General features: G+C 37.7%; 1 protein-coding gene across 2 annotated transcripts; it reads right to left on the bottom strand.

Annotated features, from left to right (window-relative positions):
• Positions 1–449: 449 nt before the first annotated feature.
• On the bottom strand, positions 450–12,140 carry LOC145778144 (mannose-1-phosphate guanyltransferase beta-A-like). 2 transcript variants are annotated; one of them, XM_082589569.1, is made up of 10 exons: positions 12,029–12,140; positions 10,500–10,657; positions 9,913–9,993; positions 9,449–9,497; positions 8,648–8,799; positions 7,753–7,823; positions 6,606–6,693; positions 5,878–6,084; positions 4,963–5,145; positions 450–2,426 (listed from the first exon to the last, which is right to left on the bottom strand). In XM_082589569.1, exons 2-10 carry the CDS (start codon positions 10,626–10,628, stop codon positions 2,295–2,297), a joined length of 1,092 nt encoding a protein of 363 aa, XP_082445695.1. In that variant the 5' UTR covers positions 10,629–10,657; positions 12,029–12,140; the 3' UTR covers positions 450–2,294. The 2 variants fall into 2 exon arrangements, with proteins under 2 accessions (XP_082445695.1, XP_082445694.1); XM_082589568.1 differs by lacking the exon at positions 12,029–12,140 and having other exon boundaries at positions 10,500–10,676.
• Between the last annotated feature and the right edge of the window lie 7,516 nt (positions 12,141–19,656).

Here is a 19,656-nt window from a genome sequence, read left to right as displayed (position 1 = left end):
TTGCATTCGAACTAGGTTAGCGTTAGCCTACTCGCTTTTCAGCCGCTCCCCTGTTGTCAGAAAAAGCCGCATATTCGGGGGAAAAATGTACAAATATTTAGGAAAACTATGTTACATAAAAAGCTATAAACTGCCTCCTTGATCCTTTTATGAAACTGTTTAAATCAACATGTTAATTTGGGTCTCCCTGATTTGGGCACCAACAAAATATGAAATTACCTGATCAGTCTTTCTATGAAACTGTGCAAATCATTATTTCAATTTAGGCAGCAAGAAAATATGAAATTAATTACCTGAATCTGATTAATCTTTTTGTAAAACTGTCCCAATCAACATGTTGATTTAGCATTTTTACACACTCATTTTCTCAAGCTCAATAACTGTTGGCGAATTTACTTCGCATCCAGGGTAACAAGTAACGAAGACAATCGAAGCACTACAGATTGTTCTGTGGTGAAATTTTATTTTCGTTTGTAAGATCAGTAAATTTTGAAAATGAATGCAATAAGACACGCAATAAACAAACAAGTTAGTATGTGTTTGATTTAATGTTAAAATGTCAAGTACGTGCTACAAACTTGTGCTTTGAGTACGTGCTATAATACTTGTCATTTTACATTGTATTGACATCAATTATAGTAGAAATGAAACTTTTGTGAAACCACAATGTCCCACAAACGAAGTCTTCACAATAGTAGTCAATACGTCTTCCGAGGTAAAACATTCAATAAAGTATATGCCAAATATACATAAAAATCACTACCTACTCCACAGTATACAGTTGATTTCTGCGGGTAGGTGTTTTGAGGACGTATAGTTACTTAGTTATTATCCATGTTGAACAGCATAAGGTTATCGTAACAACGTAGAAACATCGTGGTTTTATTAACAAATATTTTTTATTGATCTGATCAAAAAATGAAGAGCCTAAAATGTATAGACTCATGTTCAGCAAACGTTTCGAAAACTAAACCTCCTTCATCTTCAGTGCTTTTAAGACTGATTTTTACAAGAAATACTAGCGTACAGTATATATTTAAATACAGTAACTTAATTCTGTCTAATTTCTTGTGCACTCTAAGACCGTGGAACTCAGGTCGAAAACCACACTGGTCTAAGGCATACAAGTAATTATATAAATACATATTCATATAATAAACAACTAAAAACGTAATAAAAATAATGACAATAAAATTTTGCTAGTCTGAATTACTGCCATGGACAAGTACCAACTGCAAACTACACAAACCTATTGGAATGCAATAGGAAAAGATACAGTCATATTTTCTTATAAGTAGCAGCAATAGAAATAAGCAAATATGTTGCTTCATGGCGCCTATGAGGATGGCTATTCAACTAGAGTCACGCAACACAACTTATATATTTACAATAAAGGCACCGGTACTATAACAATGTAACAAGGAATGCCCAACACCAAGCGCAATGCCAGTCAAAAAAATAATATTACAATATTATCAAGAAAGTGTTAACCCTATTTAAAATGATGGGGAATCAGAAGGTTCTTGTTGAAACAGTAACTTGCTTGCCTATTCCCTTATTGGAAATCTTATTACTTCTCCCATCAAAAGTAGGGTGGCGTTTAAATAAAAGGTACAGTGTTTGTGTAAAAGATATAACTGTCGCAAAACACAGCAAGTCAGCTATAAGAGAATGTTTAAAAAACGTTTTCTAATTTCCGATTTGCCGTATTTCACAAGGACAAACCGTGGTAAACATCAAGTGTTTTAGAACCACGATATGCTGGTAGACTTGCAAAGCATATGGAAATAGATAGAACGATAATAATAACTTTATTAGTTCACACTGATTAAGTGGTTAGTCTTGATAAAGTAGAGTTGGACGTTTGGAGGAAAAGAATGCTCCATTCAGCAGTGGATGATATCGGTTGATCGGGAGATTATTTCAGAGCGACGCTCATATCATGAAAAAGCAATCCAAGCTATCAAAAACTGGACTTTTGTACATTGATTCAACGTCTTCAACGTAACGTCTACAATGCAAATTTGTTAGCTGGAACAGACATTTACATAAACGTTCAGTCTAACTTCTAACATAATTTCTATGCGGATTGAAATATGTGTACTAGACAAACGAAAAACAGTACGCACAATCTTAGAGGCCTTTCCTCTCCAAAAATATGTAACATTTCGGTACAATTGGCCAACAGCTCAACACACTCTGGGAGCGTATTGGAGTTACGAAGATTTTAAAACATCAACTAAACATTTTAAAATCTCGATCTTGTTCCTGCAGGCATCCACAAAGTGGGACCATCACATTATAATCTGGGGCTCGGGAACAGAAGCGCTGATGCTCTTGTGAGGCAATATACGGGCGCCGTTCAGGTAGATCTCGTCTTTCACGTTCACATCTTGTCCCAGGACAGTTACGTTTTCCAATCGGGCCTGGAATAAAAACACAAACTATTAATTTTGTTGGTCAGAACCAGGATTGTTCACGGTGGCATTCTCTCCCTCTCTATTTTGCTTCAAAGAAGTCTGATCTTCATCCCGAAACATCAGGGTCGACCAGTTTGTGCCTTTAAGGTTTGAATTAAGAGTTCTGGAAAGTACGAACAGCGATCTTAGTCTCAACCTGCAAGGATTTTAAGTGTCTTGTCGACAAGCAAACGCGTGCTCACTACAGGAATCGAACTGACGTCCTTTCAAGCGTCATCCTTTAATCAAGAAACGTTACATGGTGAAAGAATCCGTTGTATAAAGACAAACACGTGAGGAGCAAAATAGTTGGAACGCCTGATTAATCTGATCAAAAAATATAGCACCCGAAATGTAGAAACTAAACTCATTTTCAGCAAACGTTTGAAAGACTATACTGTATAGTAGGGTGTTTCATTTTTTCACCATTTTTGAAATTCAAAATGCCTGGGGTCCCATCTGGTGGTATTTGGGGTAAAAAGTTTACACCCCAATTTTTTTTCAATTATGACGTCATATTGAGGTGGTCCACGCGGTTTGAAATTTTTGGGCCTCAAAATCTCAAAATTTGGCCGTATCTCCGGAGCCGCTCATCATAGATCAACAAAATTAGTATCAAAATGCGCAGAAGGGTCGGTTTCCCATACCTGATGTAGAGAATATTAAGGTCTATTTGCTTCAGAAAAAAAGTTACTTCAAAAAATCTGATTTTTGGTCTATTTTCTCCTGAAGAACAGAAATCAGGTGATTAAGATAATAAGTTTTTCTGTATTTTTCCACTCTTGGAAGCTGTTATTGCATAATAATAGTTGGTGTTAAGGTTTCAGTACTGGGCTTGTCTAGTCTTGCTATCTGATTAAGCAAAGCCCCATCTTGTATTGCTCCGGGACCCTTTTTGGCGCCGTCCACAAAAGAAATGACATGGAAAAGATATATTTCGTTTATGTGGAACATACATTTGAGGGTATGAATATCATGACCAACTTCATCATTAAAATAATTGACCAGTCGAGTATTGACTCCGGACTTTTTTCCTGTGTTGAGAGCAGTCGTATCAGCCATGACTGAATATACTTGGGAAAAGTGAACTCTGCAAGCCTCCTGGATGATGGTGCCAAAAATCAGTTCTGCAGTGACCAACACACTTTTGGGAAAAGATTTAACAGCAAGCACACTTTCGTGCTTTATGCCATTATCATCAACAAGTTGACCCAAGAAAACGTATCGATCTATTTAATCGACAATGCGCCCATCATAACATAACTGCATGGCAGAAGCTGAGTTGAGAGGGTTCTCACTTTCCATCAGAGATTTTTTGTCGTTTGCGGTATACTGTCGAAGGTGATGCAGCATTGCAGCTACTTGATCTTTTCCAAAAACCGACCTCATAAGATCTGACTGCTGGCGTACCGAAGTCATCCTACGATCAGCAAGTACACAACTTCTATCATTTATGGAAAAAGAATGTACTTTCTTGTACACTTTTCCCCAAACAGCTGGTTTCAGAGGCTCGTATTCCTTATCATCTTCCCAATTCATATCACCATCAGAGTCTTTTTCGCTACTGTGTAGACATCTAACTACTTCATTTCTTTTTCTCTGTTTCAAACATAGTAGTGCCGATGCTTTGGCAGATTGTATGCCAGAAGTGCTAGGTTTCTCTGTTTGCTAAGCACTGGAAGACCAGCTTTGTTCCATATGCCAATAACATCCTTCAGAAGATCATCTTTGAAATGGGGTATATTCTTCAAAAACTTAGGATTAGTTTCGGCTACTTTCTTCCTCAAGTAAAAATAGTGACTGACTATATCTGAATTAAGGGGAAATACATTTCTCTCCAATCCTTAAAGTTTTGCATCGACTTACTAATACCTGACCTTAATGCCGTAATGACACTTAATCTCAAGCAGGTGAGCAGCATACCTCTTCCTCAACGGTTACATTAACTTATAATAGTAATACCTTCAAATTACCATTTCATCTCTTGCAAAACGAACAAGGACTATTACTACGCAATAGCAGCTTCCAAGATGGAAAAATACAGAAAAACTTATTATCTTGATCACCTGATCTTTGTTCATCATGAGAAAATAGACCAAAAATCAGATTTTTTAAAGTAACTTTTTTTTTGAAGCAGATAGACCTTAATATTCTTTACATCAGATATAGGAAACCGACCCTTCTGCGCATTTTGATACTAATTTTGTCGATCTATGATGAGTGGTTCCGGAGATACGGCCAAATTTCGAGATTTTGAGGCCCAAAAATTTCAAACCGCGTGGACCACCTCAATATGACGTCATAATTGAAAAAAAATTGGGGTGTTAACTTTTTACCCCAAATACCACCAGATGGGACCCCAGGCATTTTGAATTTCAAAAATGGTGAAAAAATGAAACACCCTACTGTATAGTGTATAGTATAACGTCTTCATCTTCAGTAAGACGTTTAGTAGATCTACATTTTCGGCTCTTTAATTTTTTGATTAAAACACATTACTTACCCACTTTCCAACCTTGGATTGCCAACCTACAATGCATGATTCAAGCCAGGAATGTGACTTGATAACCGACTCCTTCATTATCGTACACCGTTTGATGCGGACGCCGTCCTCGATTACTACGCCAGGACCGATCACCACGTTCGGGCCGATCTTGCAATTTTCACCGATCTCAACTGACGAGTCCTGTCAGATGTCATTGTGGTAGGAAAACATGTTGTAGGACGTCATGAAGTTTGCGCCACAGTTGATCGCAAGGTAATGTGCTTACTTCAAAATACTTACTCTTAAATTATACAAAATTTTGTACTTACTGGAGAGACTACAAACTTTAAGAAAACATTTGAAGTCCAATACCAATGAATTGCTTCACAATATAGCAAACGAAGATGGATAAACCGATTGGAACAGCGTGCCATAAGGCTCGCTGCCACCATATGTGCAGCAATGTTCAGAACACTAAATAGCCTTCTGCTGCGTCCACAAAGCAGCACACTCAGCCAAGCAGAGACAAATATTCTCCGAGACAAAACCTCGCATAAGTTGGCAAAGTGAATTTTAACGTGGAAATGTAACTTTTGTTACAAATCTATGTTCCCACTCAACGAAAAGGCAGCCAAGTTGATATAATTCAATTTATAGCAACGCCATCTTAATAGAAATGTGTTAACGCGGAGGAAGTCGAGATAAAGCAGTTATTGTGAGCCTCGTCACATCCAATATGTCTGCTTTGGAAGACAAAGGTCATGCAGTCGTTGATGGTGTGGTGGCTCTCTGTTTCTCAGCGTTATGCTTTAAAAAGGAAAATTGCCAAAGTTCGTTTGTTTTGTGGTGACCAAGTAAGCATCTCACCCGCAAGTGTATCGCTTATTTGATTGGTTGTGAGAAAATTACGTCACAAAGCATCACAAAACTTACAATGAGCACAGGTCCGATGATCCCCTTTCCTTTGTGAAGTTTATCGGGGGTTTTCTTATTGAGGAATCCTAGGTACATACACATGCCTGTCAAAAAATCCTTGGGTTGGCCGATGTCCATCCAGAAGTCATCAAGCTCCATACAGTAGAGCTGCTGTTGCTTTGCCATAATGGGAAACACCTCTCGCTCAATGGACATGGGCCTTTCCTGTAAAAATTATCACTAAAAATTGACATTTTGTGAATCAAAACTAGGCAAAAAGTTACTGTTAAAAGTAAATTCATCTGAATCATACATTTCATTAGTTTGAAGATTTGTCTTGGTATTGGGAAAAAGCAGCAAATTATTGGTCATTGCCGATGCATACAATTAGACTTTTGGTACAACTGGACAAGATAACTGATTTCTACAAGGCAAATCCTTCCCATCTAACCGAATACAACTTCATTTAATCACACACATCGTAAAGATATTTACTGGAGGCAATGTGAGATCAAAGATAGACAAGTAAATAAACAAACATCTCGCAAGAAACAATTTAAAAGTCTACTAAATAACAAAGCTCAAATATTTTTGCGCTAAAATGACGTATGGAAACGTTATTTTAAATCAAATGTGGCAGAATTTTGCTATAAAATTCAAACACACAATTGTGCCTTTATCATCATCATCATCATAATCCATCGTCGGTTTGTTCCAACCAATTACATTCTATTGCTCACACTCACCTCAATTCTGTTGAGAACCGAAGGGTTAAATATATACATTCCTGCGTTGATTTTGTTGGAGACAAACTCTTGTGGCTTTTCTACAAACCTAATCAATTGTTCAAAAGTTAATACCTTAACAAATGTGGCAGTGGCACCCAAAATCTTACAGTTAGACCTCAGCACGCTTCTCCTGCGGTTTAAGCAGTGTATGTGTTTTAAACTTTGATAATTTATATAACAATAAACAAACAGAACTAAAATACGAAGCTGATTCAGATGCATCTTTCGTGGCCTCAGCCAATCAAGGTGACATTCAATGAACCACCTACGCCAAACAAACACAGTTTACATTGCATTTTTATTATTTCGCACCACTTTAAAATCTTATTCAATTATTTGTTTTGGTAAAACAAAAACTCTCAATCGGGGGGAGGGTAAATTTACCTTTATTTCATCTTTCAAGGGATTAAATTCAGTGAAGAAAATACAAACTAAAAATACATAGTAGGCCTACATACTCACATTCTGAGCTGAAAAAGCTCATGTGGGTATTTTATCAAACAATTGACAAGGGGATAAACTAGGAGAACCGATGGGCAGAATATATGTTATCTAACTTTTTTGCATGTTAGTCAACTTTGCTTCATTGATTAAAATTTTCATTGATGCGACAGTTGTATATAAAAAGTAGGATGTCACCATAAAAATGTTTTCAAAAAACTCGAACACGTTGATACAAAACTCCAACATTCTGCAACATCATCAGACAATCAGTAAAACGTTGGTATGAAATGTGAAGTTTTCTATACATGTATAATACAAAGGGGAGAACATTGGATACACTCTAGCTAATTTTTAGGTCTTAGGATAAAAATGCAATGCTGAAGTTAAAGACCATTGCTCACATTTAGAATTTCCTTGATGTGATGGAATGAAGCCTTTTTGTCATATATTTCCACACTAGCGTATAAAACAATTTGCAACAGCGAAAGCGGTCAGCTTAAAGTTCAGGATTGAAAGAAGCATACGAGACCCCCAGTTTGGAATTGAAGATTTTGAGTATGGAAAGCAAAAGTTAAATATCAAAAGTTACCGTTCCATAAGGTGGTCAACATTTTGCGGTATTTGCCGCATAATTTCTACTCATGTTTTATCGCCGACGTACCTTTGTATCTTCCCGGTCTGCTTGTCGCTCACGACAACGCCGTACTTGGATGGCTCTTCTACTTTGGCAACCTAAAGCAGATTGCTTTACTTCTGGTGAGTGCCATTGTATGAAAAGATTTATAACAAAACATCATACAGCTTTACATAACGCACAGTCTCATATTTTAAAGGCTTTACTTAATAAAGGCATAAACATTTGGTGCGCATAAAAGGGAGCCATCAGCAGATCTTGTTTGTTGCAATCTAGACTTTGTTTGTTCACGTTTACATAGCAGTTGCAAACCTCGTCAGAGAAAAAAACAGCTTTGACCATTACAAAGGACACATTTGCAATTTCAGTATCAACGATTTGAAACTATGATTGAGCGGTCGTCAAAAACTATTTATGAGCTTAAAAGAAAATAGTTACAAAGACTTTAAGGATGAAAAAAGCAATATTTTCTTTCCTGTTTTGCAAATGTTAAACTTAATGACAAATAAAACATTAGAAATCATTCCAAACTTTAAAAATTTCTTGCTGACAAGAGTAGGCAGATTGGTTGTTGGTTGCAATCTAGGAAGTGAAAGTACTGTTTGTTTTGTTTGTCGTATCCAGGCTTACACCCGGTGGTTGAAGATTTAGATTAAGTGGACGGGAAGGCAAGGAAGCCAATCTTCATGTCCACCTTCAGACATGACTTTAAGTGTCCTGCCAAAGACACAGCCGCATGCTCTTGAGCGGTGTCAAACCGGCGCCCTTTCGATTGCCGTTCCAGGGCTCTCACCACTCGGCTATGCAGCCGACTCTCACCACTCGGCTATGCAGCCGCGTGAAAGTACTAATGTACCGGTACATAATTGTAACTTGAACAAACTATGAACTGAGAACAAACCCAATGAAAACGGAAACTTACGCATATGGTTCCTTCCTTTTCGTGTGCTTTGTGGAATTGAAGCAGTTTAACAAACGGGTAGTCACTGATCACGTCGCTGTTCAGCACAAAGAACGGCTCGTTACATCCCTCATTGGAAGAAAGGTGTTTTCGGGCGAGGGCAATCGGACCAGCTGCAAGAACAAAGCACCATTGTGGTGATGAAACATCCAACGCATTGTAGAAATGTGCGGCAGAATCCCAAGCAGCAAATCAGCTGTTTTATAAACTGATTCAACGTCTACAGACGTTGAATCAATGCAAAAACGACTGACTAGCTGCCTGGGAATCGTACTTGTGATGACATGATTTGTGTCAGCAGGGTGAGATAAGACAAAGGTGATAAAATAGGAACATTGCTGGAAGACGAAAGCAACCGATTTTGAAGGCCGATTTCGGAAAAAAACAGCATGCTCGATTCGGCAAACTCTAATCGAACGTTATTCTTCAAATTCGACAACGATTCAAGTTTCTTGGCTGTCGAATTACTGAAGACTTGAACCATTTTTGCTTCCTTAATTAAAAGCTTAGTATTGTTATTAACAGAGCATGACGAAACACGTGACATTTGTTTGGCAATGCATTGCTTCTGGTTTCGGCCGAAAGTCGAAAAGAATGAATTAATTCGGTAGTTTGCCAGAAAAAAAATTTAGTTTATGTTTCAAACATGCTTTTAATTTTAAAAGCTTTATTTATTATCATCGGCTTAAACTATCCCTCTCGACACTATAAACAAAATCTCTAATCTATTGAGAAATAATATCTATGACAGCCTTTATGTACCTGTTCCCAGTGGCTCCGTTTCTTGGGAAAAGATTATTTCAATTCCAAGCTGAAAAGAGTCATCATTATCATCACTCAACGTGACATTAAGTAGAACTTTTCGGCGGACTATATTTAGAGAATGAATCAAACAAAGCAATTTACAGAAAAAAACTTTGAAGCAGTCGACTCGATTTGATTTAAAATCGTTAGTTTTGGTGAATGCAGCTTTAATCGCTGTGGAACTGTAGATCATTGAACCCCTTGTTTCGTTTGCAAGCCGCAGCGCAACTGTATAATTGTTCTCACAATAAGCATTACTCACCCATGACTTGAAAAATTGAACACAAATGAAAAAAACCGAGTACGGTATAGAAGTTTAATTTTGAATGTTAGATGACATTGCATAAATGTACCAACCCCAAAAGAAAAAAAAATCTATCAAAAGATTTGCGTGGCCATACAAGTGGAAATGATGGCCTTACCCTTTTCGCATGCTTGTTCATTTCTTTTTCGAGAAGATCGGACATGTAACTTACAGCCAGAATGACAGTCCTGACACCAGCCTGGAACGAAAAGGTACAGCTGAAGAAGACGGAATGAGATAGAAACACTGACATCTTTATATACTACTCCTACTGTCACAACTGGGATTTTGCACCACAATCCGATGTCTTAACAACATTGATTGCACGTCCATGTGCTGGTTGGCAACGGTGCATACAAATTACTTTGTTCGTGTTCAAAAAATAAAATTGAAAAAATTCTAACAAAAATTATTTATAAAAGTTTTGTCAATAGCCAGTGGTATTTTACCAACCATGCTCTTTTAGCTCTGTTGAAGATGCAAACATAGTTTGCAGCAAACAAAAATTAAAAATTCCATTTATCAAATTAGTTGCAATGTTTTTTTAGGTTTTTTTTTAATTTTTTTACGTAAAATTTTTTCATCTTTGGCGTAGTTAAAATCACTGTCACAGTTTAACTGGATAATTTTTTAATCTAAATAAAATGAAAAAACATACCTTAGCAAACGTTGAAACATAGGCAGTGAAACACAGTATGTACTTACCTCCACTAAAGCTTCAACTTGGTGAAGCATTATGGGCTTGTTGCCGAATTCCACAAGCGGTTTCGGTACATTCAACGTCAACGGACGCAATCTAGTCCCATATCCTCCCACAAGAATCAAAGCTTTCATTGTGTGCAAGCTGGAAAGCTTCTTGGTGGCTGCTTCGTTGGGCGGCATGTTAAAAAAATAATGTGCTAATTATTATATCAAATCAATGGGCTTCAAAATAAAGTACTGAATAGAGAAAATACAGCTGGCCTTGAGTCTTCAAACGCAGTTCTTACAAAAAGGAATAACTATTTAAACTTCAATTGAAGATAATTGCCTTTAAAGTGAATATAGTCAGTCATTGCTTAAAAGAAAAAAATGCTTGTATACCCTGAGGGGGTATAGAGAGAAGAGATCTTTAGAAACAGTGACCAGACTAGTTCCGCAACAATCTAAAGTTGGAATAAAGTGGTGAAGTAAACAAATACCCGTTTGGTGAGTATAAACACTATAATCGAAGGATGTTACAGACAAGAACACTTAATTGCATCTGTATGACTTATAATATTTCATTACTTGTAAGACGGCCATTGCCATTACAACATACACCTGTTTGTAACAAATACGAGTTAAAAAAACATTTGTTCATAATGTTTAGCATATGCATATACGTCATATTTCTAATCAAAAATTTCTGAATTTGTGTTGTTGAAGATGTGGACAAAAAAATCCCAAAAAAAACTTATTAATTTCACAGAGAATTATCAGGATAAATAAATTTCGATAAAAAAGTACAAACAAGTACATCATTTCATTCAAAACTTTTCTCAATTCAAATGCTCTCCAATTTATAACATCAAAAGTTTACATGTGGCTTGCACTCTATGCCACTTTAATCCTTCAAAACAACATAACCGCTAATGCTGAATGTGTTGCAATGCCAGATTGCCAGTGTCTCCGACCACTTGATTGCCTTCTTCGAGGTTTATTTCATGATAACCTTGTTGACTGTTGTTAGTGGTTTTAGCTGTAGTTTTAAATGCAAATCAGCTTGAGTTTGTATCAGCTTTACTAACACAAACTCATATCGCGCCTAAATTTAAAGCCCAATAGCCCTGCTTCGATAGCTCAGTGGGTTAGCGCGTGACTTCCTGAATGAAGAGAAGAGGCTTTAAGATCAAACGACGCTGGTTCAACTCTCGGGGTTTACGCTTGAGAAATGCACGTTAAGGACTGCTTTCCATTCAGCGGCATCTAAAGAATGGAATAACTCCTTGACAACAGCACTTCAATAAACGGAAACTTCACTAAAGCTGTCAATCTCGGTGACCGCCGACCAGGCCTGCGTCAGTGATTCAAAGCCTCTACAGTCTACAAGTATGCGAAACTGCCAAGATTAAGCTCTCAAAGATACTTTTCCAGTCCGAGGATAAACATTCAATCAATCAACTAAACAGAAGTATGTTGCAATACAGTATATTATTTGTTTGACTCAGAATTAGGCTGCTGCATGACCATGCTGCAATTAAAAAAAAACTCACCCAAACAAAATTCAGTATGTGGCTTCTAGCGATAAATTGCTGGAAAAAGTGCAACAACAGAATTCAATTACAACATAATATATGGACAGATAAAGTACTTAGTATGTCTGTGACTGTAAATATGAATATTTGAAACATTGCAACAAATGACATTGCAAAGTCAAATTAAATGTTAAAGAGAGCAAAAAAGTTATTAACCACTTGCGGACGGTAGCTGTTTTTTTTTTGCTTAGCCTACAGGATGGGATTAATTTCTAAGAAAATTAAAATTTTTACTGTAACTTTGGTTCTGAAATGGTGTTCTGTTTGGTGGTTCCCCCAATGCACAACATGATAATGTTGCCAATATTAAAATAAAGAATTGCTAACAGTTTTGCATGTATAAACATCAACGGTCGTTTTGTCAAATACATATATATATGACATACATCATCCGTCTCATTGCAAAAGTTTTCTCGCATATAAATAAATGTCATCCATCCACAATTGGTTAATACAAACACCTGACCAGTTAACAATGTTAACCTATGGAAGGTACATGGTCACAAGGCATTCCAAAACCATGAAAAAACATACAATTTTTGTAAAAAATTCTCTTGCTCAATTAGATCACATTAACCTAGCCAGTGACATATAGAGCACACTTGTTTTACATCAATAGTACAAATCACAAGTTCTGGTCTTTCACGAGATGTGCTTTACTATGCCCCAAGATATCTTTCCAACCCAAGTCTGCACCACTCAAAGTTGTGAGAGATACATCGTTTATTAGCAATCAGAATACATTCCGTCCTCAATATGCTACACATTCTGCCTGGAATTGTTCCTCCCAGCATCAGAAGAAGCATGACCAGCAGAAAGGAAAGATTCTGTCAGGACATGCATTTAAGACACCTACTACATGACAAAACTCCAGCATGCAGGTGATTGAAGTCAAAAAAGAATTTCTGTGAGCCTAAGCTTTCCCACAAGATAAAGACAAGGTTGCCGCCAATATGCAGGTCCAAATGTGGAAGGAGGGGTTGGTGGCTCGGTCATCATCCAATATGGAACTCTCTCCTATAAAAGACCTTTCTCCGGAAAGTGTGAAACCATGGAAGTATTGGCGATGTTTTAACCCCTAAGAAGTGGCATTGGCAGATGTAAGATGTTAATGCGAAACTGGGGGTATTTCTTGGGAAGCACATGTTGCAAATGCGGTCCAGACAAACGATGCAACATCTACTCAAATGCCCTGTACTAAAAGCAAGGCGCTCTGCACAGGATTTGGTCGAGTTCAACGATAGAGCAAGAGCATGTGTGATGCCCTGGACTAATGCTGTGTGACACAGATGAAAGATCAGATAAAAAGTTTTGCATCTTACCCTTGATCTCTAGAGTCTCCTCATCCTAGTAAACAACAGCAAGTGGAATCCAGGCGATTCTGTGCCTGGTTTGTCCAAAAACGATCCGTTGTATTAACTTTATCCCAACCAAATGAGTCAATTTCACAATAGTTGTCGTGGCTTGACCTGATTTAAGAAGATTTATCTAAAAAGCTTTGTCAGCTGCCATCAGAGGGACAAAGTCTTGCCAATTGGAACAACGTATACAGATCATGTAGCTGAAGTTCAAGAGTTACCTGAAAGTTTTGATACCATTTCCAACCAAAACTCACCACATCACGGGTCCCAGACAACTACATGGAAACAAACTATAAGAAAAATAACCCAAGCTGGAGTCTTTCTGTTCAAAACCAAACGCAAGTGCTAATCTGTAGTGAGTGCAGGCCTGTGCCCTCCTTTACCCATAAAAGAACAAGATTTAATGCTTTGGTAACAACCGTCACTAAAGAACATCATTTATATATACTGGAATTAAATCCAACTTTTACGCTACATTTCTTTCAGTTGCACACCCGCTACTTTCCAATTTAATGTATAAAAAATGATTTGTGTTTGAACATTTTTTATAAAAAGAATGCATGAAAAAATCAAAGCACAAGTCATTCGACTCATACGACGAAGAAGATTCGACTATTGCAGGAAACATTAAGCCAACAAGAGTGACACCAACACCAGTCACAACTCTGAGGATGAATCTTATGATGTGTTGGTGCTATTGCATCAAACGTCGGTACAGAAAGAAAAGTTAATTGTGTAGGCCTTTTTTCAAACAGAAGAGAGTCCTGGAGTTTTTGTAATGTCGATTTAAAACATCTTTTTATTAAATACAACATGTCTATTACTTCCAGTGCTGTGGTGGAGAGATTTTTCTCCGTTGGAAAAGACGTGCTGAAGCCAAAGCAGGCAGGACTCAGCAACTCGCATCTTCAAATGCTTGTGTTTTTGAAAGATGAGAAACAAAAAGTTTCACCTAGAACCATCAACCGAGGTGACTTTGTTTAAAATCGACACTTTTTGTTTTATAAATTAAAAATTGCAATTGATTGAAATTTGAAATCTTCCTCACTATAACACTTGTGGTCTCACCTATCACATAATGCTTATTTCCATAGCTACTGACCGAAACGTGCTATTCTTTGTTCACACTGCAAAACTGAATCTCTGAACAAATTTGCACGCAAATGAGATGACTTTGTTCAGTTTTTAAATTTTTTAAAAATTTGTAATGGACATAACAATATATTGATTAAATATGGAAATCTTTTCTGGACTGTTTCGCTCCAATATGCACAAATGGAGAATGGTATCTTCTTTGAGTGTGGCATGCAGGAACAAAGAGCAGACCACAATCATGATCAACTGCGCAGTCTACCTTGCCCCAAATGTGGTCTGCTGTCTGCGCAATTTGGATGACGAGACATTGCAATCACTGCCACTGTCCCCAGGGTGGTAAAAGGTGGATGCAACCTAGTTCGTACCCTGAACAGTTCGGACCCTCAGTTCGTACCCTAAAAAGATCGAAAGAAAAAATTAAAAAAAGCGGAAGTCGCTGATCGCAGTTTCCGCAAACATTTTAAAATTTTCCCCCTGAAAAGATCGAGAGAAAGATAGCACAAAGCCGAAGTCGCTGGTCGCAGTTTCCGCTAACCTTAACCAGCATAGGCTAATCTATGCTCTAACCCTAACCCTCGCTGATCGCAGTTTTCGCAAACATTTTCCGTAGATTCCGCTAACCGCAGTTTCCGCTAACCTTTACCCTAACTCTAACCATAGATTAATCTATGCTCTAACCCTAACCCTCGCTGATCGCAGTTTCCGAAAACATTTTTCCGCAGTTTCCGCTAACTTTTACCCTAACCCTAACTATAGAGCAATCTATGCTCTAACCCTAACCCTCGCTGATCGCAGTTTCAGCAAACATTTTTCCGCAGTTTCCGCTAACCTTTACCCGAACTATAGAGCAATCTATGCTCTAACCCTAACCCTCGCTGATCGCAGTTTCCGCAAACATTTTTCAACAGTTTTGCTAATTGCAGTTTCGGCTAACCCTAACTCTAATCATCGAGTAATCTATGCTCTGCTCTAACCCTCGCTGATCGCAGTTTCCGCAAATATTTTTCCGCAGTTCCGCGGTTTCCGCTAACCCTAACCCTCGAGTTTGTTTGCGGAAACTCCGATCAGCGACTTCGGCTTTGTGCTATTAAACTGCAATCAGCGACTTCGGCTTTTTTTAATTTTTTCTCTCGATTTTTTCAGGGTACAAACTGAGGGTCCGAACTGTTCAGGGTACGAACTAGGTTGCACCCGTAAAAGGTAGAGCCCCTCAACTGGCGAAAAGAAGGTCATGTGAAAAAGATGGAAATCTTTGTCTTGGCCTGAGAAAGTCTCTTCTGCCGCATGGACAAAAAGCAAATAGAAAGCATTCAGTTTCGAATGTTGAATAGTTGTGTAATAACAGCACTGAATATAACATCAAAACCTTCACAAATAATACTATCATTTTGAATGAGACAGTAAAAACATAAAAACAAAGCTATTAACGAACATCCAACACGTTTAAGCCACTTGATCCACTGTGCACTGCGTGCAATGAAACGAAAAATTTTCAATGTCAAAACGATAATAGTCTTTGTGTCGGTAGGTCACTCCTGCACGTCGCATACAATCCAGCGATCGTCTCCATCCTCTTCCCATAATTTGTGGCATTTGGAGCACACCAAATTCTCAGTCGGATTCGCTGATGCTGCAGAGGGAACAACATTAGAGAAAGACGATTGGTTTACAACTAAAGATTCTGGGATGATAACCTTCCCTGGAATGATCTTTTTTCCTCGCCGTCGGGAACCTCCTTCCGTGTTTTTATTGAGGCCACAATGATTCCATGACAGACTCATCACAGATTCATTTAAAGCCTGCTTTTGACATTGTCTGCCAGTCTTTGGGTTAAATTGCGCCTCTTCACAAATCCATTTAACCAGTCGATACCGGAATGTTATCCTTGAATTTCGAATCAGTGATTCCTCGTGAGTCGAGGTACGATTTCACGAGCAATCGAACGTCTATTCCACTTAAGGGAACCTTCCATTCGGTAAGTGTGTCTATAAAGTCAAAAGTAGGCTTTCACAGTCGTCACTTACCGGTAACCTCTTTTGATCCCCAATAGATTTGGAATGCATCCTTTTGGCTGTGTGACGTAAGATCAACCAAAAAAAAAAAACCTATAAAACAAATCGAAAAAAAATAAACCAAACGGTTGCAAAATAAACCAGATTTGGTTTCAAAAAGACTAAAATGGTAACACTGAACACAACAAACAAGTTTGACAGCTATGGTTTGACAACACAACCGCGACAACTGACAATCAGAGTTGCCAGGTAATACTAGAAAATTTCTGACATAATCAGTCTGAAATTCGTACATTTAAGGATAGTTAATAAAAACTGTTTTATTTGTAGTACAGCACTTCATTAATGTCAGTTCCCTCACCACCAGGATCTTTGCCCCTTCCGGGAAGACGTGTGAACACTTCCTGCCGATTTAATGGGTAAAGCCCAGTTGCACGAAAGCCTGATATTATGTTTGGTAGTAAAAGGCCATTACACAACTTTTTCAGCATGCAGAAGGAAACACACTTTTAGGTATACTGTAGAGCCTTTGATTCTGGTTTCCTTTCTCTATTTGAACTGCAACAGTTTCCTTAAATTCCGTTTTGCCGGTTGAGATACCGCTACGTCAAGTGGTTGGCAAAGGTGGGTGGCATTCGGAGGCATGGTGACAAAACGGATATTGTTATTTATGGCTTCTTAAATGACTTTTGGGGAAAAATGAGATGAAAAATTGTCCCCAATCAAAACCTTTGGGCCAGGGTTTAGGGATGCACCAGGTAAAAACACATCGGAAAACCAAGCCTCAAAGGTTCCAGAATCAAACCAACCACTCGGAGTGGTCATATTTAGTTCCATTTGGACCACCTTGAGTCCAGGTGGAGCAACGAGATATAACACAATGAGTGGAAACTCACTCTTCTCTTAGTGTTTCTCTTTTATCTCTCTCGTTTCTCTACGTCGTTCGTTTTATGGTTCACTGTTTGCACATGGAAGGCTACAGACTGCGACCGTACGGGTGTACGGCGTGCTAAGAATGCACTAAAGCAAGGCTAAAGTGACGGCGAATACCACGAAGCAATTGGACTGTTCCGACCATAGTATTATTGTTAGGTGGTTTAAAAGTTTATTTTCGTTACCGCTTGTCTTTTCAGATTATTGTGTGAAATTTTGAAGTAGGTTAATCAGGATGTTACAGGTCAATAAGCAGGGTAAATACATAGGCTCTTGCTAACAACAATATTAAATTAGTATAGACGGGTAGCAAAGGTCTACGAAATACGATACAAAACGACTGACTGTAGGCTATATGGTTATCAAAGTTTATCTTATCCAGCTATAAACAACCAACAGGGCTAGAAGAAGTTTGGCTTTTTATAACAGTGCAATGGAAAACAGTTCTGATAATTTAACCGTCGAGTATCTTGTGGAAATAATCGAAGATGAAGAATTTCAAAGTATTCCCATTTCAACGAGCGCGTCTACAGTGCAACGTGAATTTGGGTAAGAAAGCGTTTCAAAGGACCTCGCACCTCTAATTAAATTGTGCAGTTGTGTGTTGAAAGCTGAATAAAATTGTTTGGATATATTATTCGGTATTTTTGCAGATGTCACTTATGTCCGAAAACTTACAAAACCAACGGGGGATTGCGCTTTCATGTCAAGTCAAAGCACGCTGGAAACACATGTAGGCCTAATAACACCAGAAAAGGTATGGTACTACAGTTCCGCATATTACCTGCCTGTAGACCGGCAAGACAACTTTATGGCCTGAATCGTCCATTTACACATTGTTTCTACGTCTGGCGACGACGGATCAACGTTAAAATCTGACTGCAGTCAGCCACTTGTGTGTAACAATTGCTGTGGTAGGCAATCAATCAATCAATGTTTTATTTGTCAGTAACAGGAACATAGGTACATGTTTGAAATATGCAATATACACAGTACAAAAGTTACACAAGTTCCCATACCGACAGGGAGACAACGAGACGACCATACGGTCTACTAGTCAATTGCCACCCTACGGAAATTACGATTTTGCCATTTAAAATAAGCTTACAAGAGAAAAATAATAATTGAAACGTTCCCGCGCTTCAACAACAGCATACGCACAAAAAAAACAAAAAAAAAACATATTGATGATAACGTAGGCCAAAACACAAAATTCCATGAAGCAAGCAGAAAATAATAAAGTTTCCGAAGCAACTGACAAGTTGGTTTCCATAACATATCACTTACGATGCACTGTAGCTTTGTAAAATTAACGTTTTGATCTCTTTTTTGAAACAATGAAATGATAAGTTTTTTAGCCTGCTTGGAACCTCTGACCAGAGCATTGGTCCCAATACCTGCATGGACTTCTTGCCAAATTCTGTGATTGATCTGTTTATAAAATAATTGTTGCCTGTTTGATATCTTGTGTTATGCTGATGAATAGATGAAGCATTTGTAAATAAATCACAATACGTAGACGGATACTCATTCATATGAACTTTGTACATATGTTTTTTTATTTCAATGTTATGTATGTCTTTTAGTTTCAAGATGTTCATTTTGAAAAATAAAAAATTAGTGTGAGCATAGTAATTTTGTTTCGTAATTATTCTTATAACCTTTTTTTGTAATTTTATTAATGGATCCAGTGCACTGTCACAGGCCTTTCCCCAGCTTGAAATACAATATTGCAAATGACAGTAAATCAAAGCGTGATACACATCTTTTAAAGTGTCTGTGTTGACATAATTTCTGAGTTTAAGCAACGCCCATGAACCTTTTGCTACTTTTCCGCAAATTTTATCTATGTGATATTTCCATGTTAATTTGTTATCTATGTAAACGCCAAGGTATTTTATTTGATCTTTTTGTTGAATGCTTGTGTTACCAATGTTAATGTTAAAATTTTTTATGTGTTTTTTATTTGTTATTAGCATGTATTCAGTTTTTGAGAAATTTAATGATAATCTATTAAGCTTCAACCAGTTGTAAACTTTTTGCATTTCGGCATTCACATTGTTCTGCAAATTTATTTCACATTTGTCGCTCATCGTAAGATTGGTGTCGTCAGCAAATAGTTTAACATTCATGTTTGTTGAATTTGGTAAGTCATTTATATACAGTAAGAAAAAAAGGGGTCCCA

This window comes from Aplidium turbinatum, chromosome 10 (genome assembly GCF_918807975.1).
Source record: "Aplidium turbinatum chromosome 10, kaAplTurb1.1, whole genome shotgun sequence".
In the NCBI taxonomy this organism is placed as follows: Eukaryota; Metazoa; Chordata; class Ascidiacea; order Aplousobranchia; family Polyclinidae; genus Aplidium; species Aplidium turbinatum.
This window is presented reverse-complemented; position numbering and strand designations above follow the sequence as displayed.

Excerpts from the sequence above, each read along its gene's own strand:
- LOC145778144 (XM_082589568.1), bottom strand. The coding sequence starts at position 10,676 with ATGCCGCCCAACGAAGCAGCCACCAAGAAGCTTTCCAGCTTGCACACA. Across the intron at positions 7,824-8,647 it reads AAAAGGAAGGAACCATATGC|GTTGCCAAAGTAGAAGAGCC; the intron begins GTAAGTTTCCGT and ends AATCTGCTTTAG. Across the intron at positions 2,427-4,962 it reads AATCCAAGGTTGGAAAGTGG|GCCCGATTGGAAAACGTAAC; the intron begins GTAAGTAATGTG and ends TTTTTATTCCAG.